The sequence below is a fragment of the Pteropus medius genome, unplaced genomic scaffold (assembly GCF_902729225.1).
Source record: "Pteropus medius unplaced genomic scaffold, Ma_sr-lr_union100, whole genome shotgun sequence".
Lineage (NCBI taxonomy): Eukaryota > Metazoa > Chordata > Mammalia > Chiroptera > Pteropodidae > Pteropus > Pteropus medius.
Genome location: NW_024342648.1, coordinates 1,288,416 through 1,313,047, shown reverse-complemented (window position 1 = coordinate 1,313,047; position 24,632 = coordinate 1,288,416). Strand labels below are relative to the sequence as shown.

Below are 24,632 nucleotides of genomic sequence, written 5' to 3'. Positions count from 1 at the left end.
TGGCATTAACGGCAGCAGGCGTGGCCTAAGACAAGTAAAAACAGTTTGCTGTTGGAGGCAATCTGCTCTTTCATCACCGAACAGCGATGTAAAATGACAGGGTAGCCGCAGCACAGGAGCCTCAAAGGCATTTTCGCAATGTCCTGTACCCGCATCCATTTATGGGTAGAGCCTGGAGTTGAAAGGGCGGCTGTCGCTGCCCCTGGACGCTTGCCCGCCATCCCCACGAATTCGGCCCGGATGTGGGCCGTGCGCTCAACCGTCCCGAGGCTGGGGGCCGCTCCGCTGTTTGGGCGCGGTTTTCTTTACTCCTCCGAGCCTGTCTGGCACTCTGCCGCAGGGGCCCTGACAAGAGAAGCGCCTCCTGGTGGCCCAGGAGCAGGACGCTGCGGGGGTCGGGCGTAGGCGGGTCCAGGGGGCGGGTCCAGGGAGGCGGGGGCGGGGCGAGGGTGGCGGGGGGCGGGGCGAGGGCGGCGGGGGCGGGGCGCCTGCGAGGTGGAGACGGACCCAGCTGCACCGCCTCCGCCTCCTCCGCCGCCCCGCAGGCCCCGAGCCCTCGCACTCCAGTCTCTGGCCGACCCCTAGTGTCTGCGTCCCCGCGTCTCCACGTCCCGGCTCCCGCATGATGACGCTCAAGGCGAGCGAGGGCGAGGGCGGGGGCAGCATGCGTACAGCGCTCTCCGACCTCTACCTAGAGCACTTGCTGCAGAAGCGCAGCCGGCCCGAGGTGAGCGGGCCCCCTGGGTCCCCCGGTCGCGGGGTGCGGGGCCAGGACTCTGCACCGGGTGTGCTGCCCGCCGCGGGACCTCCCCCGTCTACGGCCCTGGCCCCAGAGGGCCTGTCCTCGGGGGTCCTGTCCCCGGGATGAAGGCCGCGGCCGGCAGCACTGTGTGCTGGAGTTTCGGGTGCGCCGGGTGGTTGCCCCCAGCAGCCAGCCCTTCTAGGTGGCAATCACGAGGGGCCGAAGCCTGGACAGAGCCCTTATTAAGGTCAGGGAAACTTCTCCGTGGACAGAAGTCAGGGTGACAGAAAGACTTCAAGGGACAGATCCAAGAATAGGTCTGCTTCGTTGCTGTTCAAATGCCTGCGTTTGGTCAGTAGAAAGGGCTGTGAAAGCCAATTCAGGCTCTAAAGTGCCCACTCACTGTCCCTCTGCATTTAGGCAGGACCCCTTGTGCTAGAGTGCATATGTGGTAGCCTGCGTATATTTGTGGGTGGACAAGGAATGCAAAGATTTCAGAGATAATCCTGCACTCCACATTCTCTGTGATGCCCTGTGAATACCTCGTAATCTCTGTCCTTAAAGATGCCCACAGGGAGGTTGATCATTTTCTTATTATGTCACATAGATCTGGGTGTGGGTTGCACCCAGCAAGGTAAGGTTGTCATTCAGAGTATCTCAGGCTGGGGCACGGGAATGCTCCCTCCCTTCCCTCACTCATCTGGAGGCTGAGGCCGGCTCTCAGTCAGAGCTTTCAGACACAAGACAGGCCAGTGGCCCCTCCATGGGGCCTGGCCTTCTTCACAGCATGGTGGCCAGGTACCAGTGAATGTCTACAGAGAGTTGGGGGCAGACAGAGGGGCAGACAGAGCATGCCAGACTGACGCTTTGGTGTCTTTGATGACCCAGCCTCAGAAGTCCCGTCCTCAGTGTTTCTTTGACAGCAGGGTCCTCTGGGCACGCCCATTTTCACTCACCGTTTCTAAATGCCTTGTAAGTGGATCCTCAGAAAGGTTTGCTGAATTAATAAATGACTGAAGAGGTGGACATTAGTGATTTAGTGCAACCTTCTGCTTTCACAGATGAAGAAACTTAAGATCCACGAGGCAAAGCAAACAGTAGAGCTGCAGTCTTTGGGCTGGGTGTTATTAGTTCAAGGTAAACACTGATAAACCTGAGAACCGAGGCTGATTTTTTGCATCTGCAGAGTCCAAGCTCAGTGTACTCTGTGCTTCGCCACATCGCCCTCCCTTCATATGAACAGTCCTCAATGCGGTGTTCATACCAGTCTGTCGTTTCTGTGGCGGGGAAGACACTTGTTATTCAGATGACAAGGCGGAAGTTATGAACCACCTGGGTCCCTGGGAGTTTGGACATGTGATTATTTTTCTGCCCTATAAGCAGCTCACTTGGCTGAGCCTTAATTCTTTCAAAAATCTCTCTTTATTAAATTTACTTTTGGCAGCTTTATTGAGCTATAATTAACATACATATAACTCATGAATTTAATTGTGCATTTTAATGGGATTTGACAAATCCATATGGTCTTGTAACTGTCACCAAAATCATGATCTAGAATATTTGCATCACTCCAGAAAGTTTCCTCGTGGTCCTCGATAGCCAGTTCCCCCAACTCTGGAAATCTGCAAATCATTTTGCCTTTTCAAGACGGTCTTATAAATGGAACCCATCTGTGTGGACTCTTTTTCTAGCCATTTCCTTTCACTCAGCATAACCTGCCTCCCTGAGCAGACCTGTGTAAACCGTATGCGCAGGTTGAGAGATTGTCTGCCTTTCTGAAAAGACACCCTATCGCTATCACTATGAGAGTTATGTTGTGAGTGCACCGTCTGAGTAAACAGCACTTTTTACGGAGCTGTGAGTTTATCCTAAAATCCTGGCTACGCTCTGTGGTTTAGCCCATTTGTTTGGGTGTTATTAAAGGGTTTGAAGTAGCTGAAATTAGAAAACTTACTACATCCCTGAGTAAAAGAGTACCCAGATCTGCCAAGGTGTGGGCATCAGAGGGAGAATCTCCACGCACTGACAGCTGGCTCGACACCACGAACCTGCTGATACTTCTTTCATTTTTTGTTTTAGATTCAGAAGGAAAGTTTATTAGAGGCAGAGTGAGAGGGACCTGATACTTATTTCTTGAGCTTAACCTTCCCTTTGAGGCTCTTGGAAGTCTTTGCTGGCAACACTAGGCTGCGCCTCTCACTTGCGTGTGGCCTTGGGCTGAAGCTCTCTGTCCTTGGGGGTCTCTTCTCTGCTTGGAGGGTCGGGGCGATGTTTACCAGAGGTAATGCTTGTCAAGCACTTCAAACCTCATGAGACGTTGACCTGCTCTGGGACATCCGACATCTTTCTTAAGAGCCCCATGCCCAGTAGGAGTGAACACATCTTCCTATCCTGGCAAGAAGCAGGAAAACCTGGGAGGAAGTTGTTCGCTTTAATGGAATTGTTGCCGAAGGCTTCATGTAAGGGGATCACTTTCTGTGAAAGTTCTAGACTCAAAACCCAAAGTTTAACTTTTGACCGTAGTCTGCATTTAATGTTGAAAAAGTATTGTGCAATGATGATCTTGCCAGAGGTTTGAACTGTAGCCTGTCTCCCATATTTAAGTTTAGTTCCTTCCTTGGAGAAATTCATTTTATAGGCTCTCTCTGGCCTTATTCTTTATAATAGTATCCATTAGTGCATGTCAAATTGGTTGTAAAATGCTTTTCTGTTCAGTCTTATTTCAAGCAACACTTTTCCCACGACCCGAAGCAGTAGTCAAGAATCTCTGAACATTCACTCACATCCAAAGATGGCCTAACAGATAAGTCAGGCCCCAGGTGAGTTTCCACTAAAAAGACCCGTCGATTGCTTCCTAAGCCAATAGATAACAGCCTTACTCCATACTGGTCATCATTCATTCTGACCTGCCATGTACAGGCCTGGTGCTGGGTCTGAGAAGTGGGGACACAGAGGCAGGTGTAGGGCGCTGTGAAGCTTTTGGAGCCTGAGTCTTTTCTCTTCACAGAAAGGATAGCAGAAAATAAAGTGTGATTTTCAGTTCATTCACCCCTCTCCCCACGTTCCCAGTACAAGGTGCGGTCTCAGCCAGTATGACTCCTTCCCTGCCATTCCCTTCCAGGGATTTTGTGACTGCCCATCAAAACCAAAGGACTTGGTATATACCGCGCAGATAAGAATCGGGGATCTTTATGACCACTCGGAGGCTAAGCGGATTAGAGTTTTATCATTTAATTCTAGTCAATATTTTAAATTAGAGAAGATAACCTTTTCTAACTCATTCATTCTCTGACACTGAATTAGACATTCCAGATCAAGGTCAGTTCCCTTAAATCAAACTTTTTCTGACCTTGGCACTATTGACATTTTGAGTCTGGTCATTCTTTGTTGGGAAAAGTAATAATACCCACCCCACTCCCCAGTTGTGGCAATCAAAAATGTCTTGGGACATTGCAAAATGTACCTTGGGACAAAGGAGACAAGTCAGTTCACCATTGCATTGATGCAAGGACTGTCCCTAAGCAGTGAATTGCTCAAATCTTTCAGCGCGGCTAAAAAATGAGGACTAGAGGTCTCTGGGTGTGTAGTGTAGAAAGGCAAGACTGAATAACCCAAATTTCCAGAAGTGTCTGGGTGTAGGGGAAGTGACCTCAGGGGTGGGGACAGGAAGAAAAACTCTGAATTAGGGAACCAGAATACAACTTTCGCAACGTGGAATTTTCTGATCCTTCGCTATAAAGAAGTATACATGAGCAACCTCCATGTATATGTTTTGCTCAAAAGTCACCTTTCCTGCAAGGCCTTTTTTGGACACCCTATTTGAAGTTGTGGCCCCTCCTCAGCCCCGGGTCTGCCTTATTTTCCTCCGTAGTAGATATCATCATCCTTTTTCACTCCCTTCACCTTTCCCTCCCTTTTTTAATTTTTCAATTACAATTGGCATTCAGTTTTTTTTTTTAGTTTCAGGTGTACAGGATACTGCTTAGGTATTTAGATAAATTACGAAGTAATCCCCCTGATTAGTCTGGTACCCACCTGGCACCACACATAGTTATTACAATATTATTGACTGTATTCCCTGTGCCGTACCTCGCATCCCCGTGACTGTTTTGTAACTACTAATTTATACTTCTTAATCCCTTCCTCCTTTTCACCCAGCGTCCTATCTCCCCTCCCAACTGGCAACCATCAGTTCTCTGTATCTGAGTCTGTTTCTCTTTCGTTTATTCATTTATTTTTTCCTTAGATTCCGCACATAAGTGAGATCATATGGCATTTATCATTCTCTGTCTGACTTATTCCACTCAGCACAATACCCTTTAGGTCAGGGGTCCCCAATCCCTGGGCCGTGGACCGGTACCTGTCCGTGGCCTGTTAGGAACCGGGCTGCACAGCCAGAGGTGAGCGGCGGGCCAATGAAGGAAGCTTCATCTGTATTTGCAGCCAGTCCCCAGCGCCAGCATCACCGCCTCAGCTCCGCCTCAGATCATCAGGCATTAGATTCTCATAGGAGCGCCGGTCCCTGGTGCCACAAAGGTTGGGGACAGCTGCTCTAGGTCCATCCATGTTTCGCAAATGGTGAGATTTCATTCTTGTTTTTGGCCGAGTAATATGTACCACGTCTTCTTTATCCAGTCATCTAAGGATGAGCTCCTACGTTAGAATAGCCACATCTTGGCTCCTGTCAGTAACGCTGCAGTGAACATAGGGGTGCAGGTATCTTTTCAAATTAATCTTTTGGATTTCTTTGGATAAACACCCAGAAGTGGAATTGCTGGGTCATAAGGTAGTTCTATTCTTTCTTTCTTTTTTTTTTTTTCTTAGTTTTTTGAGGAAACTCCATACCGTTTCCCATAGCGGCTGCACCCATTTGCAGTCCCACCAGCAGTGCACAAGGGTCCCCTTTTCTCCACGTCCTTGCCAACTCCTTTTGATACATGTCATCATCTTCCTGGGATGAGTGCTCATCCTCTGGGAGGTGGGTTCCAGCCCCTCTGGGGTGCAGCTCTCTCAAGTCGTGTGGAAGAAAAGCCCTACTGACACTTGGGCTCCAGGCGAGGAGATGACTTGGGAGCAGAGTGTGCCCTGCAGTTCTGAAAGGAACGAACTTCCGTCGGTAGCGGTTTGGGCCCCTAACACAGAGGGACGTGTGGTGCCTGCTTTCTCTACTTGAACTCTCACAGACTCTGAAATCTGTGCCCTTAGTTGACATCCCAGAGCTTGAGACTCACTAGCCCTTTACCTTCGGACAAGTTTCTAAACTGTTTCACGCTAGATGGGGAGGAGGATTTCACACGTGGTGGCCTGTGCATGGTCCAGGCGCTGTCCGACAGCAGTTTCTGGCTCAGCAGCCCTGTGTTTCTTGCTGTGTGGGGCTACTTGGGTTTCCTGTTTTCCTTCCGTGGAGAGAGAAGCCTTGGCCTGTGTACATAGTACACTGGGTAGATAAAGCGCATTGGCAAAAGATCTCGAGACACTTGGCCTTTGGATCGATGTGTGTTCTCCAATGGATTTACTGCCTGAGAAACAATGCACCTAGTTAATGTGTAATTTTAAGACAGTACTTGCCAGAAAGTACTGGCTCTTAGGCCTCCCTCTCCCCCACATCTCTTTTCCCCAGCTCCTGTATTTTGTGGTTTTCTCAGTTTGCCTTGTGTTTTGTTTTGTTTTGTTTTGTTTTGTTTTGTTTTTAAAAGTGAATAAGATGTCGGGGTGGGGGGGCAAAGAATGGGGTGTCAGCATGCCCAGGGTGTCACCTTCTTGGTCTGGACCTTCTCCTGAGTCTCTTTGCCAACCGTGGAGTTGGCACAGAGCCTCACAGGAGGCTGAACTGTGCTCGTTCTTTCCTATGGTTACCATCACTCGTTTGTAATCTGGCCGTTTGGATGAGAAAACCAAGTTTAAGTGCCCCTGCTCCGTTCACGTCCCGCCCCCGCCCAAGTCTGTTTTTTCATCTCTTTTTTAATCCCAACTTCCTTTGAGCAGCTACCTCTGCCCTTTGAACCCCACTGCAGATGTTTCCTCTGGGGGGGCTTGCAGAGCAGCGGGCCTGCCACTCCAGCAGTTTGTGGGGCTAAAGGCCAAGAGACTGCAGAGCAGAGGCCAGACGTGGAGTCGCACAGCCGTGGGTGGGTGTTTACTCCCAAGTTTCTCCCACATCTGAGCAGTCATCTTCAACCAGAGCCACTCCCGCCTTGCCTTGTCATTGGGTGGGGGCGGGGAGTGGTGGCCAGCGTAGCCCTGGGGCTTCTCATGTGCACTGGGGATGAGGGTAGGGGTTTTGAAGTGGTAAAGTGAAGAATGCAAAATGGAACCTTGACTGTTTGTTCAACATTGCTTATGTCACTTCCCAGTCACGTGGTGGTGGTGGTGACGGTGGTGGCAATGACTGAAAAAACAGCGGCACATGCCATGGTAGTCGTTCACGTCACCAGTGAATGTCGAGGAAGCTCCTGGTAGAGCCGGCCCCGTTCTAGGTGCCGGGGCCCATGAGGGAAGACAGCTCACGAAGACTCCTGCCTGTGTGGGACTTCCATTCTGGAATAAACGGAATAAACAAGTCAAACATACACAGCACATTGGAATGCGTTGCCAGCCGCGCAAAGAGGGCGGAGGAGATCTGCGAGCCGGGTCAGGGGCCTGGCGTGTGGCACCAGGAATGGATGAATGGGTGGGACAGACTGTAGTTGAATTTGTCAGCCTGGTAGGTCATCCCAAGTCAAATGCTAGCACCTTCCCCTTTCTCACGAGCTCAGTGTGTGCCAGCTGTGCAGCAGGCAGACTGGGGAGCAGCGTCATCGGGCAGAACTTGTGTCTGAACCCCATTTCTTCTGGCTTTGCCTCCCGCCGAAGAGCAGACTTCTCTTTGGTCTGTCCCTGGGACTTCCTGTCTTCTTCTCCTCATTCCCATCTTCCTCACCATTCAGAAACCTCTGCGAAGCTCCATTTGCTAGTGTGAAGAAAGCGGACAACCTTGGTCTGTGTCCTTTGAACACTTACATCTAAGACAGTCTTAAACTGGGTGGAAGATATCTTTCCCGTTTATCATTTACGGTGGATGAATAAATGAACAAAGGATAGCTCCCCCATCATAGTTGGCTGCTGAAGGGCACAGATGGTGGCTTAACCGTGTCAAGCTGTCCTGCACTTAATGTCATCTCTGACTCATGGTTCGAATTAAGTGATCGCCTTTACTCTGCGCACGTGTGTGCGTATGTAGGCACAGACACCAAGTGTGAGTGTGTGTCTGCAGATCCTGCAATTTCCTGTAGTGAGGAGATATGGGGGCCTAGTTGAAGGAGTTTGTTGGAAGGCGAGTCGAGGAAAAGCTGGCCCTTCCTTTCTGAGGGAAGTTTCACTGAAGACAGGCACAGGGGAGGACTGAGTAGGCTGGATAGAGCGTGTCTCAGGAAGACATGGTGGCTCGGGGACAAGTTCATGGTGCAGAAGGTTGTGCTTTGCTTTTGGAAGCCTTACTATCGAGGCTGGTTCTTCCGTTACCACGTCGGAGGTTTCCGTTGACCTTAGTCATCATTTGTAACTTCTGGGGTGAGTGTGATAGTGACTCTTAGTCATCGCAAAAGGGAATGACTTGATGGATAAGCACATTTGAAAGACCAACCTTTGGGATGGCAATTCTTGAACTTTTCTGCCTGGAATGTGTTCTGCCTCCGGTAAGCTTTGCTGAGTCCTTAATTTAAAGGCTGACAGGTTAAAATCGATCTTTGTAATAAAGCTGAATAATCAGTTCATCTGCCTTTTCGGGTACACTATCATGTAGGCTTGTCCCCCTTTCAAAGGTCATTTCGTATTCTGTGGACTAAAACTTTCTAATCTGTCATTGTTTAGAACATGATATAGGGGTCCGCCAAGTCTGGAAACGCAGGCGAGTCATAATAAATGATGTATCGATGTACACTAGAGCACATGATAAAATAACACGGTCCATGTATCCAGACTTTATGACCTTCCATCTACTAATATAGTTAATCAACACACATAAATGGTAGTTGCTGATAAAGCCATAAAATTACTTTCTGACTTTGGTTTTCAGCTTTCTGAGCCCCACAATTACCAGTGATAAGAGATTCGTAAGGCAGGATCAAGGAAAGTCCTGCGTTTTATTAGACATGTGAGATTTGCGGCAATTATTCAATCTGTGGTCCTCAAATTCCTCATTCTGTACAGTCAATCTGTAATACACGCACATGGTAAAAACATACAAATAGTGCAGATGGTTAATTAAAGAAAACGAATTCTCCCTTCCTACTGGACTCTGCTTTTTCTCTGGTTTTCTTGAATCTACTTAGAGAGATATTTGATCTCATGCCCTTTAAAGAGATCTGTGGCAGTAGCCACCTAGCTTTGAAGAGTTTTGACCACATGGTGTTAGGTCACCACAGACAATGCTTTGAGGACTTGTTTGGTCACCGCGTATCGTGCCCTCTTACTGTCCCATCCCAGAATATGAGTGGGAATCTCAGTCTGAAAACTGATCCTGAATACTGTATATTTCTCAAGGATCTATTGCCTGTACCCGTTCTTTCGCCCCAAGCTCTCTTGTAGTTCTTTGGTTGCAAACAAGTGCTACTTGTCAGCCATTCTGCTAGTTATTTTATGCAATAAGTTCAACTCTGTCTACTAGGAGCTCAGTAACAGGACAGTATCAAAACCACGGAACTGACATTCCTATGGTGCGTGAGTGTAGTTCTATGTCATTTTATCGCATGCAGATATATGTAACCACCACCACAATCAAGATAGATCGGGTAGGTTGAACGGTTCCATCAACACAAAGACCTCCTTGCTGCTACCCTTACATAGTCACATCTTGCCTCATTCCCACCATCCCTGACCTTTGACAACCACTAATTCGTTCTCCATATCTATCATTTTGTCATCCCAAGAATGTTATATAAATGGAATCATACAGTATGCGACCTTTTGAGATTGGCTTTTTTTTCACTCTTCAGAATGCCTTTTAGATCCGTCCCAGGCTGTTGCTTGTATTAATAGCTTGTTCCTTTTTATTGCTCAGAAGCGTTTCATGATGTGGATGGACCACAGTCTGTTGAACTGCTCGCCTATAGTAGGCCATTCTGGTTCGTTCCAGGTCTTTGGTCTTATGAAGAAAGATGTTATGAACCTTCATGTACGGGTTTTGCACGAACTTTTCTCAAAGTGCCAAACCGTCTTCCTAAATGGCTGTACCATTTTACATTCCCGCCAGATGGATGAGCGATCAGTTTCTTCACCTTCTTGCCAACATTTAGGATTGTTACTATTTTTTAACCTTAGCTATTCTGACAAGTGTATAGTGGCGTCTCATTAATGGTTTTAATTTGTATTTCTCCCTGATGGGTGGTGATATTGAACATCTCGTCGTATCCTCCTTTGTCATCTTTCCTTACATATCCCTTTCATGAAATATATGTTCAGTAAATATTTGCTCATTTTCTAAGTAGATCGTTTTTATAATTGAGTATTGAGCATTCTTTATACGTTTCAGACACTAGTCTTTGGTTGAATATGTGGTTTGTAAATGTTTTCTGTCAGTCCATAGCTTGACTTTTCATCATCACATAGTCTTTCGCAGAGCAAAAGTTTTTAATTTTTAAGAGGTCCAATTTATCCATTTTTCCTTTTATGGATGCTGCCTTTTGGTGCCAGGAACATGAATTCTTTGTCTAGCCCTAAATCCTGATGATTGTCTCCTGTTTGTTTGTTTGTTTGTTTGTTTTCTAAAAAAGCGTTCTAGTTTTAACAGTACGTTTAGGTTAGTATTTCCTTTTTTGCCTGTGGGTATCTGATTACTTCCGCACTACGTGTCGAAACGTCTATCCTTCCTCCATTGAATTGGTTTTGCACCTGTGTCAAAATCAATGGGCATATCTGCGTGGGTCTATTTCTGGGTTCTCTCTTTTGTTCCATCGATCTATGTGTCTATGCCACACGGTCTTCATTACTTGTAAGTATATAAGTCTTGAAACTGTGTGCACTGGTTCCTTCCGCTGTGTTCTCTTTCAAAATTGTTTCGCTGTTCAACGGCCTGTGCCTTTACATCAGGTACTTGATTTTTTTCAAAGCCATTCAGAGGGGCTTTCAGTGTAACCTACATGGATCAGGCGAGTGAAGCCGCTTGTGTATAAGGAAAATAGCATCCCAGGTGCAGGGGAATCAGCCACCAGCAGGTGGCTTCTGTACCAGGGAGCAGAGGGGATGCCTTGGAGGACGTGTGGCCACCACCAGGGGGCAGCCATTCTTCAGCCTGACCCACTCGTTGCTTATCCCAGTTCGCCCCAATCTTGTTTGGGATGGCAAGACCCCAATTCAATTCTTATTTTCTCAGTCCCTTTTGCAGCCAAGGATGGCCACGTTCTTTAGTTCTGCCCAATGAGACATGAACAGATGTCCCCTGGAGAAGTTCTGGGACAGATGCCACTGTCCTGGCCCTTTTTCCTTCTTCATGCCTTGAAAGTGGAGCTGAAGATTGGATTGGCAGCTTTTCGGGAGATGTTTTCACCCTAAGCCTCATTCCTTGTGTTTTCTGCACGGGGACTTCAGAGCCCCAAACTTTTGTGTCTGTGGAGTTGACACAGTTGTCCCCTGATGTTTTCTTCCTTTTTTGTGTTTTTATTTCCTTTCCCCCATGCTCCGATTTACGCAGGACCTGGGGTGCACTCACGTGCCTAAGCCGTCGGCTTGAACCCGAATCCCAACCACTTGTGCAAATGCTATCTCACCAGAATACAAAGCGTTGCCTTTGTAGAGCTTTTAGGAATAACAGATTTTCATTTGCCTGTATAGAAATAAACTAAAACTGAAAGAATGCGTGAAAATTTGAAAGCTGAACATTTCCTTTAGCGGCATCTTTCCGGATGCTAAATGTATCCTAGCGCTTCCCTACAGAGAGGCTTCCACAGCATCTTAATGACAATTACATTTGTAATTGAAGCACTGAGAGGTCTAGAAACTTGCTCCAAGTTACCCAGATGTTAGTTAAGAGTCAGGACTCAAATGCAGACAGTGTGTGTATGTTTCTTCTAAAAGGTACACCTGAGATTTGTAACCTGTGCTGTCTTTTTCCTCTTACTGATTTTTATTAGGGGAACACATGCACACAGTAAATCATTTGAAAGGTTTAAGCAGCTCACGGTGCATACAGTTTCTCTCTGCCCCCATCCTAAAGTCACTAGCTTTCCTTCCAGGAAGGAAGCACATTTGTCTCCTTCCAGAGATAGCTTATGCATTTACAAGCAAATCTGTATTCAGTTTTCGCTGTTTATGCTGATGATAGCATACCTTTCCCCACTGCGGTTTTTCCCCCCTCTGAACAGTATATCTTTAAGATTAACATCAGAACATCCTTTTTATTGCTACACGGGGTCTGTATGCCAGGATGCCCCCGTAAGGTGCAACGTTAACTGTATTATTGGGTCATCTACTGTAGAGAAGCTTGAAGTTCTATGGAGTTCTGTGCTTCTAGGGATCATAAGTCAAATTTCTAAAGATAACCCTCTCGTGGACATTTCTGTTTTAAGACCAATGCCATATGACTCAGTGTCATGTGAATCTAGTTGCTTCGCGAGGCAGTTTCTCTTTCTTAGTACTTCCCTCATTTGAGGCCACCCAATAGCTAACACTACTTCAAATGTCACCATCTTACCAGAGTTTCTACTGACCTCTTAGAAAGAATGAAGTCAATTAAAGTATCTTATGAGACATATGTACATCCACAAGCCTCTCCTCTCCTTGTCTCTGATCTTCCAGTTCTTTTCCCTCTAGGTCCTTGGGTAGGTCATTAGGCACTTCTCAGGAATGAGTGAATGAATGGATGAACGAGTGACTGAGTGAATGAATGGATGAACGAGTGAATGAATCTACATAGATAGATTTCTACTTCTCCTTCCCCACAAAGTGGATGAGAAGGAGCCCCACTCACAGCCCCACTGTCTTTGAGGGACACCCCTGGGCGTGGCTGGAACGCAGCTGCCACCCATTTTCAGCTCGTACTCAAATACCAAATTGACCCTCCCATAAACCAAGCTCAGCCTGTACCTCCTCCTCCATATGGTTTTTGATTTAATATTTTATCTAGGGTTGGGGAGGGCACCTGTAGAAGTTTCTCCTTGGCCTTCCCACTGCGATAGCACTTACCCTAAGACCTGGGCTACTTCAACGTTAATAAATTAGAACGATGAGAATGAACTAGCAACGGGGACTGAGAAGGACCATTTCAAGAAGAAAGCGATCATCTATGAGATGCATAACCTCAGTCTAATCACGAAACACTGGACAAACCGAAATCGAGAGAATCTACAAAACAGTAGCCCTGTCCTCTTCAGAAATGTCAAGGTCATGAAAAGCTGAGGAGCTTTTCCAGATTGAGAGGCCAAAGAGATGTGCAACGTGACTGCAGTGCGTGGCCCTAGACTGGATCCTGGTCTGGGAAAAGAAAATGTACCCCTATAAATGACATCATTGGGACAGTTGATGAAATTTGAATATGAACCGAGGACAAGATGATAGTATTGTGTAAATTTTCATTGTCAAGAACGTTTTTGTTCTTAGAAAACACACGGAAGCGTTTATGGGTTAAGGAACATGGTGTCTTCGGATTATGCTCCGATGATTCAAAGTTTAAATTTTATAATTTGGAGAAAGCGCTGTGATGACACTGCTCTCCACGACTTTCGGTGCAAGTGGCTACATGTCTCTGTCGAGTGGGAATGGCAGGGTTCACACCCCCACCCGCGCGGCGTGACGGTGCCGGTTCCCTCCACAGTTTGCCTCTTCGCTCCCTTAATGCCATTTCCTCCCCCACTATTTTGTTTGGAAATTTTCAAACTGACTGAAAAGGTGAAAGAATTTTACAGTAACACCTATTAGCCACACGTCCTCGATTCTACAATTGACACGTCGCTATGTTTGCTTTATGACATATCTGTCCAGCAAAAGCCATCCGTCCAGCCACATTTTTTTTTTCTCGTTTCAAAATAAGTTGCAGACATCAGACTAGTTCAGTCCTCAAAGCTTCGGCGTGCACATCATTGGCTGCAGTTCAATATTTCTTTATGTTTTTTTTTTCTTTTTAATTTTGAGGTCGAGTTCCTATACACCGAAATGTGCTGGATGAGTTTTAACAAATACATACACCTGTGTCACCCAAACCCCCGCCATGATATTCATCACCGGCATCCCAGAAAGTTCTCTCATTCCCCTTCGCAGCCTACCCTTTCCCATCCTATCAGAGGTAGCTACGGTTTTAATTTTTTCACTGTAGTTTTGCTTGTTCTGACACCTCATAAATGGTGTCATATAATATCCACGACTGTGCGTAAAGCTTCTTTCACTAACATAATGCTTTTGAGATTCAGCCATGCTGCTGCATGTAGCGGCGGATCAGCCCTTCATCGCTGAGTGGGATTCCATTATATCGATGTACTACAAGTGATTTATGTCTTGTCCTTCGATGATCACCTGTGCCGTTGCCACTTTTCAGCTATTACGGATAAAGCTGGCGTGAACATTCGTGTGCAAGCCTTTTTTTTTTTTTTGCGGGCATATGTTCTCTTTTCTCTTGGGTGAAAATCTAGGAGTCAGATGGCTGGGACATAAGGTAAATGTGTGTTTAACTTTATATGAGAAATTGCCAAACTGTTTTCCACAGCAGCTACAGCATTTAGTGTTCCCACTGGTAGTGTGTGAGCAGTCCAATGCTTGCTATCATGTCTTTTCATTTTAGTCTTCCTAGTGGGTGTGTAGTGGTATCCTGTTGTGGTTTTAATTTGTATCTCCCCCGATTACAGTGGCGCTGAGCATTTTTTCTTGGGCTTCCTGACTTTTCATATGTCCTCTGTGGTAAAGAGTCTATTCGAATCTGTTGTCCATTTTTTTTTATTGAGTTTGTAAGAGTTTTTTTTGTTTTTTGTTTTTTTGTTTTTTTTTAAGTTCTGGACACAAGTCTTGTGTCAGATGGAAGTACTGCAGATTTTGACTCTCAGACCGTGCCATGCTTTTCCGGTTTCTCAACTATCTTTTGCTGAGTTTTTAGTTTTGCTAAAGTCAGTTGTTTGCTTTTGTGATTATTGCTCTCTGTGTCTACTGAACCTTTGCCTGCCTCAGTGAAATTTTTCAATGAACAGCTGTTCTTAATTTTAAAGTATTTATCTTTTTAGTTTTCGTTTAATAGGATCGTTTATGTCATATGTCATGAAGATATGCCATTTTCTTCTAAAAGCATGGTTCATTTACCTTTCGTATTTGGAGCTGCGATCCATCTGGAATTGGTTTGCGTGTATAAAACAAGCTGGGAATCCACATTTATTTTTCCCGTATGCGCAGCTGATTGATCTAGCACCATTTATTACAAAGACTGTACTTTCGCCACGGCACTGCAGTGTGTCACCTGTATCAGAAACCAGCTGACCGTGTATGTGCGTGCGTCTGTTTCTACACTTTCTAGTCTGTTACACTGGTCTTTTTCATAAAGAGGTCTTGCTATCTAGTAGCGTAAGTTGTCCAGCTTGGCTGTCATCAAGACAGTGGGGGTGGGGAAGGGGTCAGTGGAGATGTCATCTTGGGCCGGTGGGTGACCTATGGTGATCTCCACTAGAGGTCGCTGCTTGGTTTCAGGTCGTATTATTGTTAACACGGGCCAGGGTCTGGTCCTAAGTTCCGAACTCTCCAGTCCAAAGAGAACTCGTTTGTAGCCTAAGAGAGGATTCGTGAGAAACTGATGCTAACCCGAATCCCCTTCACTGCTGTGGGACGCAGAGTATCAAGAAGTAAAGAAGGAGGAGAGCTACTGCCTCTGACGCCCAGCAGTGCTCCTGTTTGGAATGGCAAAGGCCATTGTCATCTGTGCTCAGTTCTCCCTTTTACTGGCACACGCCTACTGCATTTGTCCCCTCTGCCTGTCCCGTTAGGAATTACTTCCACCCTGGGTCTTTGCTGTGGAGTAAAAGGCAGTGTGTGTGTGTGTGTGTGTGTGTGTGTGCACGCACCATGTAGCTACACGGCCCCTTCCCAGGAACCCTCGGGTCCCAATGTGCATTAGAAGTCGGCATTTTTCAAATCATATTATATTTGATGTAATTCCCCCAGCAGGATCCAGGGCAGCACCCTGCAAATCAAACATGTTAATATTTCTGCGGCTAAGTGTATAAACATGTCTATTAAGTGGGCTAAATAAAGCTCACGAACAGCTTCACATCGATTCAAATGAGATCGGATGCCAAACTGATGGAATAACTGTGGTTTGCAGGTTTTAGAAGTGCAGCTACAGACTGTTTGTTTCATGCACTGCTCTATTGTTTTGACCTCACAGGCCGTGTCACACCAGCTGAATGCTGTGACCGAGGACATGTACACCAATGGGTCTGCTGCCACAGGTAGCCCTGCCCAGGCGAAGGGGCAGGAGGTGCGAAAGGTGCGACTCATACAGTTCGAGAAGGTCACAGAGGAACCCATGGTAATTCCTTGTCATATTTTCATCGCTGCTTGCTCTCGACCTTGTGAGTCACTGCGCCACAAGAGAGTCAGAAGGCTGCTCGTGCAGTAGCGAAGCAGCCAACTCTCATATTGTCTCTGTCTCTAGCTCCCGCCCCTCCTCGGAGAAGGCTTCATGCCCGTTCTAGTTGAGGACCACCCCGAGGATAGACAGGAAACATTTTTCCTGAGAAATTACCTTCAGTTGTCTTTATTGCAGGGAATCACTCTGAAGCTGAATGAAAAGCAGTCGTGTACGGTGGCAAGAATTCTTCACGGTGGCATGATTCACAGACAAGGTACTCTGTCGGGGGCCCTAGGCTGTGTTTCATTCACCTCAGTGGCAAGGGACGTGAAGCTCATAATCTTCAAAACTGGGAGCATTTGTGCGTGTGTGCCTAGAGATTTGATTGTGGCTTAATAACTGCCTCGTTAGGATAATTGTGTGATGAATCTTCGCAGGAATTGCCCACTGCCACTCTCTCTCCCTCTGAGCATTTCTCATGTGTTTTCAGTTAGTTCATATTTGACCAATTACTATATGTGGCCCATCGCATTAGACTTTGAATACGCAGTAGCAAAGAAAACAGACCACCTCTGCCTCCTGGGGCCAACAGTTAAATTGAGAAAATAGACACTAAACATTTCCTACCCCGTTGGCTCCTACCCTTTTATGTTGAGTTTTGTGTCTAGAGTGGCACAAATATTGGTTAGCGCTCTTCACATAGACTCGACACATTGATGAAGTTTACCATTAGGTAGCATTTTAGGGTCTCAGCTAAACTACAACGGAAAAGAAATGGGGAACTCCTTTGACTTGCTTTGTTATTCTTAGTATGTGCAGGTGTGTCATACTCCCCTGGGATCTGTAACTACTCTAGCTCCAGGGAACTTTGAGGATGAGGTGCTTTTACTGTGCTATCAGTGTACCAAGGTCAAGGAGGACGAGATAGTCTCAAACTGTGAAGCCTCGATGCGTCCCTCAGGGGACTCAAGAGAGCATTCATGGTCGCATGGTGTCAGTCCTGAGTATTTTACACACGATCTATTGTATAATATTCCCTAGATCGTGGTTCCTTTCTGTGGTATCTCGAGTTACATTGGCAGCTCTCGTTTGGACATTTACTCTTTTGTGGACTGATTTTCCATTTCGTGGTAGGCTCCCTTCACGTCGGGGATGAGATCCTAGAAATCAATGGCACGAACGTGACTAATCACTCAGTAGATCAGCTGCAGAAGGCAATGGTGGGTATTTTCTATGTCATTCTTTGCGTGAAATGTGGATGTACACTGGTGTCAGCATACCTCACTTTTCTGTCAAAGTATTTGTACCCCATTGAGGAAACTATTATCATTGTTAATCTTTATTCTGCGCAAGAAATGAGAGTTCTCTGCTTTCATTAAGTAAACTTCTAAAACAAGGCAAATAGCCCAGAGCATCTATCTAGAAAGAACATTGGACTGGGTGTCCGAAGGCCTTGGTGTGTAATGGCATCTCTGAATCCCTGCTCTACTTTATTCTAGCCCTGTGATTTTGAGCAGGTGAATTAACTTATCTAAGTCATCTGCAAAATTAAGATAGTAATCCCTATTCTTATGTCACAGGTTTGTTGCGAAGAGCAAATGGGGTATTATAATGTAAAGTGAAGTGTGTTGTTTAGAGTCAGTCGATATTTGTTGAGCACCTACTATATATGCCAGGCATTGCGCTTAGCGTTTGTGCTAGCTGTACTGTTTTGCCCCTCAAGATTCTTCACCATCCTTCTCCGCCCCTACACACACCAGAGATCATTCTTTTAACCAAAGCATTAAAAAGCCCTGGAGTATTAGGTGTAATTGGCCACCACTGGCAGGTGCCACACCGCAGACACTCAGCCGTGAGATGCTAGGGTACCTGTCAAGGAATGAACCGCAGACTAGCAACTCAGGAAAAAGTGTCATCTGAACCAAAATCTGGTGTCTCGTTTGAGATATAGCTGAGGAAACTGAACCCTAAAGAGTTTTGAAACCTGCCCACAGTCACATAGCTATTTAAGGATACACCTGGGATTTGCTTTAATCAAAACTCTTTGCTTAGATTTCTGCCTCTGACCAAGATGGAGAACAGGGACTGTATTTACCCTGCCTCTTGAAATGACCCAAATCTTAAGTGCCCATGCACCTAACGCCAGAGTTTCAAAATACTTGAAGCAAAAACTGGTAGAACTGCAAGAAGAAAAATACAAATCCACGATTATAGTCAGAGATTTCACTATCTTTCTCTTAATAATTGAAGAGCAAGTAGGCATAAAATAAGCGAGGATATAGAAGATGCAAAGAACACTATAAAGCAACTTGACCTAACGGACATCTACAGAACACTCAACCTAGCAAAGTGTGTTGTCTGTCCACAATGAAATAAAATTAGAAATCAAAGACAGAATGATATCTGGAAATCCCTAAATATTGTAAATTAAATAACACACTTCTAAATAAGCCATAGGCCACAAGAAAAATCACAAGGGAAATTAGAAAATATCTCGAAGTGAGTAAAAATGGAAACACGGTGTATCAGAGTTCGTGGCATTGCCACTAAGGCACTGTCAAAGCACAAGTTTAGAGCACAAAATGCCTATATTAGAAAACAAGAAAGATCTCGATCAACGGCCTCGGCTTCAGCCTTAAGAAACTAGAAGGGCATCATTGACAAAATAAAGGCCAAAAAAAAATATGATCATCTCAATATATGCAGAAAAAACTTTTGACAAAATTCAACCTCCTTCATTATAAAAATTCTCAACACGACAGGTATAGAAGGAACATATTTTGACATAATAAAGGCCGCATATGACAGACCCACAGTTAGCATACTCAATGGCGAAAAGCTGGAAGCTTTTCCTTGAAGATCAGGAACAAAAGAGTAGAATAGCTATTTTTTGGAAAAGTAATTTGTAGATAGCTATTAAAATGTTCTTACCCTTTGATTTCCACTATGGGATTCTATTTTATAAAAACCAAAATGCGTGTATATAATGACATATGTTCAAGGATATCTATTGCAGTGGATTGTAGTGAAAAAATAAACTAGCACCAATCTCAGTGCCGTGGAATGGGGAGGATGGCTGAATAAAGCATGCTACATCCATAGCCAAAATTGCATATATTGTGTGTGCGTGCATGTGCATGTGTCTGTGTGTGTGTGTGCGTATATATATATATATATATATATATATATATATGTGCGTGTAAATATTTGCAAATGTTTTTACGGGTGTACAGAAAGGCATGGATATATGTGGGTTCATTTTAGGTACTTCCGGGGACCTTTTGTGCTCCAGAGTGGGGAGGAAGAGAAATGTTTTGCTTCGTCTTCATCATTCTGTATACGGCTCCATGTCGTTATGCTGGTTTATGGGGCCCATGACACTCGCTTTGAAAGGGGAACTGTCCTACAATATTTCAAAGTGTACAGTAAAGGTGGCTGATGGGGAAAAAGGTACATGGGACTTTGAGAGGAGAAAAATGAGTTTATGAAACCTCAACTCGTCCAAATTAGTTTTCCTTAAAATTTATCCCTCCCCACCACTTTTTTTTTTTGACTAGAAAGAAACCAAAGGAATGATCTCACTAAAAGTAATTCCCAACCAGCAAAATCGTCTTCCTGCTCTCCAGGTAGGTAGCGCTATTTTCTCTGTTGCGACGATGGCAGAATATTCAGGCTCAGTGTTGAGGTCTGATTGAAGTGATGTGACTCTAATTTTTATGTTTGAAGTGTCTCACAAATGGAGCTGCCAGATGCTCTCTAACTAAACCAGCAATAACTAAACCATTACAAACAGGCAGACCTTCTTTCTGACTCCCAGCACGCCTGGTACTTTGCTGCCTATTTGTAATGAATGAGAAAGGAAAGGCCAATCTCCTGATCCTACAACGCAAGAGGAAAATGGGCAAAGAGAATGAAGAGGTCATTCACAGGATGAAAAATACGAATGGTTCGAACATACGAAAAAATATCCAATCTTACCGGTCATCAAAGAGAGACATAGTCTGGACAGGGCTTTGGCAGATGAATGTAGAAAAAGGGGGGGTTGTTTGTTTGTTTGTTTTAAAGAACTGAAGTTTCAGACGTGGTCCCATAGCGTAGCGGTTAGTATGTCTGCTTTACACGCAGAAGGTCCTGTGTTCACACCCCGGTGGAGCCACAATCCATGGTCTATGGCTGTGCCACCCTGAACAAGCCCGATGTCTGATCTCGGAAGCTAAGCAGGGTCGGGCCTGGTTAGTATTGGGATGGGAGACCACCCAGGAAGACCAGGTGCTGGAGGCATAAATAATAATAATAAATAATAATAAATAAAGAAAGAACTGAAGTTTCTGTTGCAGATGACTGCAATAACAGGCTCAGGGTCTATAATAGATATGTATGTGTTCACGTTTTCAATTTCTTGCTGTGTCACTTTTGGTAAATTGTATTTTTCAAGGGATTTGTCAAACGTATTGATGTGAAATCGTTCATAAAATCTTAATAACCTTTTACACATCTCTGGGATCTCTGCTGATCTCGACTGGGAAATCGTATCTTCCCTGTTTTCTTTTTTCTTTTTTTTTTTATTATTCGATATTAGTTTCAGATATATAGCACAGCGGTTGGACATTTATATAATTTATGAAGTGATCCTCCCAATAAATCTAGACACCATACATAGTTATCACAATATTACTGACTATATTCCCTGTGCTGTACGTCACATCCCCGTGACGATTCTGTAACTACTCATTTGTACTTAATTGTTTTCGGTTTCGTTTGTTCCTGCTCTTTATTATTTCTTTTCTTCTTTCTTTGGGGTGGATTTGTACCCGTCATCTTCCTATCTCAGGTAACCAGTATGAAATTCTGCTATGGCTTCTTCCAGTCTTTTATTTTCCTATGTATAAATAAATACTTTTTTAAAATGTCAACTATACTAGGTATTGTTTTTGCCTAATGATATTCTTATTTAGTGATCTATCAGCAGCATTTTGCAGAGGCATGAAATATTCTTTTACAAGCTGAGTTTTATAGGCACAGGTTTATAGATTCAGTAGATGGCCATAACTTAACCGAATTTCCCATTTTGGGAAAATTAAGTCATTTCCAATAGTTTACTGTTCAGTAACACTGTGGTGAACATATTTATCCATACACCGTAACTGACAACTTTTGCCTAGAAGTGGTTTGTGGGGCCAAAAGGTATCAGCTCAGACCCAATAACCACAAACATGTTGACGTGGAAAGGCGTTTCGTACCTTCTCGTTGCAGGGCTCGGGTCTGACTCCTCCACAGATACAGCAGTAACCAGTTCCGCTCACTTCCGCTCCCCTTCCGTTCTCACCTCCATGGTATTCATTCGATCCTGACCCTACTTATTTACAGTAGAACTTCCTACTTCAATGTGCTGATGCTGGTGTTTCTCTTGAAGCTGCCACCGCAGATCCCCTCGCCTTCTTTTACAGATGTTCATGAGAGCACAGTTTGACTATGATCCCAAAAAGGACAATCTGATTCCTTGCAAGGAGGCTGGACTGAAGTTTGTTACTGGGGACATTATCCAGATCATCAACAAGGATGACAGTAACTGGTGGCAAGGGCGAGTGGAAGGCTCTGCCAAGGAGTCAGCAGGATTGATCCCTTCTCCTGAGCTGCAGGAATGGTGAGCCGCTTTTATATAGGTGGAATTTGCAGACGGAACAGACCTATGCCGGCCACAAATCGTGGTTTAGGTTCAAAGCTGTGTCACCTTGCGTGTAGTTTCTGTGGCTCCGCTAAGCCAACCTCCCAGCTTCCCTGGCATAATGGGTGGGAGGGGCAATGGTGAGTTGATGAGCTTGGCTGACAGGCCTTTATGGGAGAAGGAGCTAGAATAGCTCTTGTTCGCCTGCGGGCCTCTGTTTCCTCAAAAGCAGGTGGTTACTTGCTCTGAGTGGCAGCACTGGGGGTGGAGTCTTTCCTGGTCTCCCGCGTCCCAGGCTAGTGGCTTTCTGAGAAGATATCTTCTGAATCCTGCAGAAAACAGTCAACTTTGAAATATGTGTCCTTTATGCAAATTCCCAGTACATAGAACATGAGGTGGGAATCCACATTCGTTTTTCCCATACGTTCGTCTGATTGATCCAGCGCCATTTGTTACAAAGAGTACGCTTGCACTACTGCACTGCAGCGTCACCTGTATCAGAAATGAGCTGAGAGAGGTGGGTGCCAACTGCCATCCAGACTAATGCAGGGGCGTCTTCCCAGGGCTCGCCCGCCTCGCCTCTCTGGAGAGTCCTCATGTGGGTGTTCAAATACCTGGCAGTGGAAATGTGTCCACATCCTCCAATCGGTGCGGCCCGACCCTCCCAGCCGGGTTCTTTCCAAGTCCCTCTTTGCAAGGCCCTTGTGCAGTCCTGAGAATGTAGTGTATGCATTGGCTCACGTGATTCTTCCCTCGCTTCCTCCCTACTGGTCTGAACCCTGCTCATCACAGACCCAGAACCGGCTACACGCAAGAGAGGCTGAGACAAGGGGAGGGGCGGAGGAGTAGAGGGGGAGAGAGAGAGAGGAAGAGACAGGGAAGTTGAAGGGGTGTTGGCAGAGGCCCTGAGAGTGAGAGGCTTCTTAGAAAGAGCAGGGATATGAGAGATTGAAGATGAGCGAGGATAGGTTGTGAGCGGGAGGGTGAGAGACTCATACAGACACCAAAAAAGAAAGACGAGCTGAGGCCGAGAGAGGCCAAAGAACACAGAAAAGGGGGAGATACAGGGGGGAGAGGATGAATGTGAAGGGGGCGTGTTAGAGACGCACAGAGTATGAGTGGCTGGCAGAAGGCGTGAGAGACAAGGAGAGGGGTCAAGGACAACACGAAGGTTTTTGGCAAGTGCAAAGGGAAGAAGGCCGATCGGTGCAGAGGTGTAGCGTAAAAGCAAAAGGAGGTCACCAAGCCCTGTCACGGCATTTGACATCGAGGGTCCGCTGACATCCTTGGTCATCTTTTCTTACCAGGCGAGTGGCCAGTGTGGCTCAGTCTGCTCCAAGCGAAGCCCCGAGCTGCAGTCCCTTCGGGAAGAAGAAGAAGTACAAAGACAAGTACCTGGCGAAGCACAGCTCAAGTAAGCCTCCCGGGTGTCCTGTACGCCGGCTCCTGGCGGCAAAGGACAGGGGGTACGGTGTGCAGTGGAACATGCATGATGCAGAAAACATACCATTCCTTCTGGTTTCCTTTTATTACATTCAACTTCCCAATGCCAATACATTATAAGGGAAGGCTAGTGGTCTGCCTGCACCTGCTCATCATCTTCGCCCCTCAGGTAACCAACCCACCCGCCTTCCAGACCTTTCTCAGTGCATCGCTGCCGTCAGCATGACCAGCTGGAAGATCTCAGCAACCCAGAGCTACATGTTTTACTGAGAACTAATTCTGGCTTTGTTTTTTTTGTTTTTTTTTTTTACCTACCATGGTTGGAAATACAATATACTAAAATTACAGATGGGTTTTCAAGCAGATGGTAGATTACAAACGAGTGGGAATCTACCACTTGTAAAAAGCCTCCAAGCCGCCAGGAGCGCTCTAGAAAAGACAGGAGCGTGAGAAAAATCACAGAACCTGACACGACCTGGCGCGATTTCACCCCAGCTCGAGAAATGAACATCGCTCGGTGTTCTTTGTCCCTAGTTTTTGACCAGTTGGATGTTGTTTCCTACGAGGAAGTGGTTCGGCTCCCTGCCTTCAAGAGGAAGACCCTGGTGCTGATCGGTACGTCCCCATCGCCCCCATGATGCTTTGCGAGTTAGAGTACATTTCTGGCCTAGTTAGAGTACATTTCTGGCCTTCTCCTTCCAAAAGAGAAAAGACGGTGGGGCAAAACATAAATAAATAAATAAAAGAAGTAAGAGATCTTGGGTTCTCCATAGAGAGCAGATATAAAGAATTTTCTGAGTTCTTACCAATACCCCCTCTGGATTCACCCTAAAAGTGACACTGAACCTTACAAGCTCAAAACTGGGTTTTGCTCTTGGGCTGTCTTTAGAGTTCAAATGTGAGTTCGTCAGAAGGTGTGTTTTAGGATTCCGGTAAGCTTTACCAGGAAAAACACTGCCTTAAATTCAGTCCTGTTCATGTCGGGGAGCTCAGTGAAGCCAGTGCCCTTAGAAAATCCACAGAAACCACCACGGTCAGCTCCTGCAGAAGTCACTGTTATGTACTGAGTCCCGACCCTTTGCCCTTGGAAGGAGTCTCCTTCCCCAGCACGAGGGACAAGGGATGCAAGGGCCTGAAGCCCCAAGTCGTCCTGTGCTTAAAAGAATGTTTGCACGTGACCCTAGCCCGAAAGCTGTGCCGACTCACTCTCACCTGTTGGCGATGTCAGGCTCCGAGACGTGAAAACCTGTACCCTGTTCCTACTCCTG

The 24,632-nt window shown here is 45.8% G+C and overlaps 1 protein-coding gene and 1 pseudogene across 1 annotated transcript in view; both read left to right on the top strand.

Moving 5' to 3' along the window:
- The first annotated feature begins 481 nt into the window (after positions 1 to 481).
- MPP1 (MAGUK p55 scaffold protein 1) overlaps positions 482 to 24,632 on the top strand; it is a 28,417-nt gene continuing 4,266 nt past the window's right edge. The window contains exons 1-8 of the mRNA XM_039867015.1: positions 482 to 727; positions 16,071 to 16,214; positions 16,452 to 16,530; positions 17,391 to 17,476; positions 19,814 to 19,882; positions 21,704 to 21,900; positions 23,229 to 23,335; positions 23,899 to 23,979. Of these exons, the coding sequence (XP_039722949.1) occupies positions 623 to 727; positions 16,071 to 16,214; positions 16,452 to 16,530; positions 17,391 to 17,476; positions 19,814 to 19,882; positions 21,704 to 21,900; positions 23,229 to 23,335; positions 23,899 to 23,979 (868 nt within the window). The 5' untranslated portion in view covers positions 482 to 622. The remainder of the gene's footprint in view (positions 728 to 16,070; positions 16,215 to 16,451; positions 16,531 to 17,390; positions 17,477 to 19,813; positions 19,883 to 21,703; positions 21,901 to 23,228; positions 23,336 to 23,898; positions 23,980 to 24,632) is intronic.
- On the top strand, positions 20,422 to 20,537 carry LOC120605951 (uncharacterized; annotated as a pseudogene).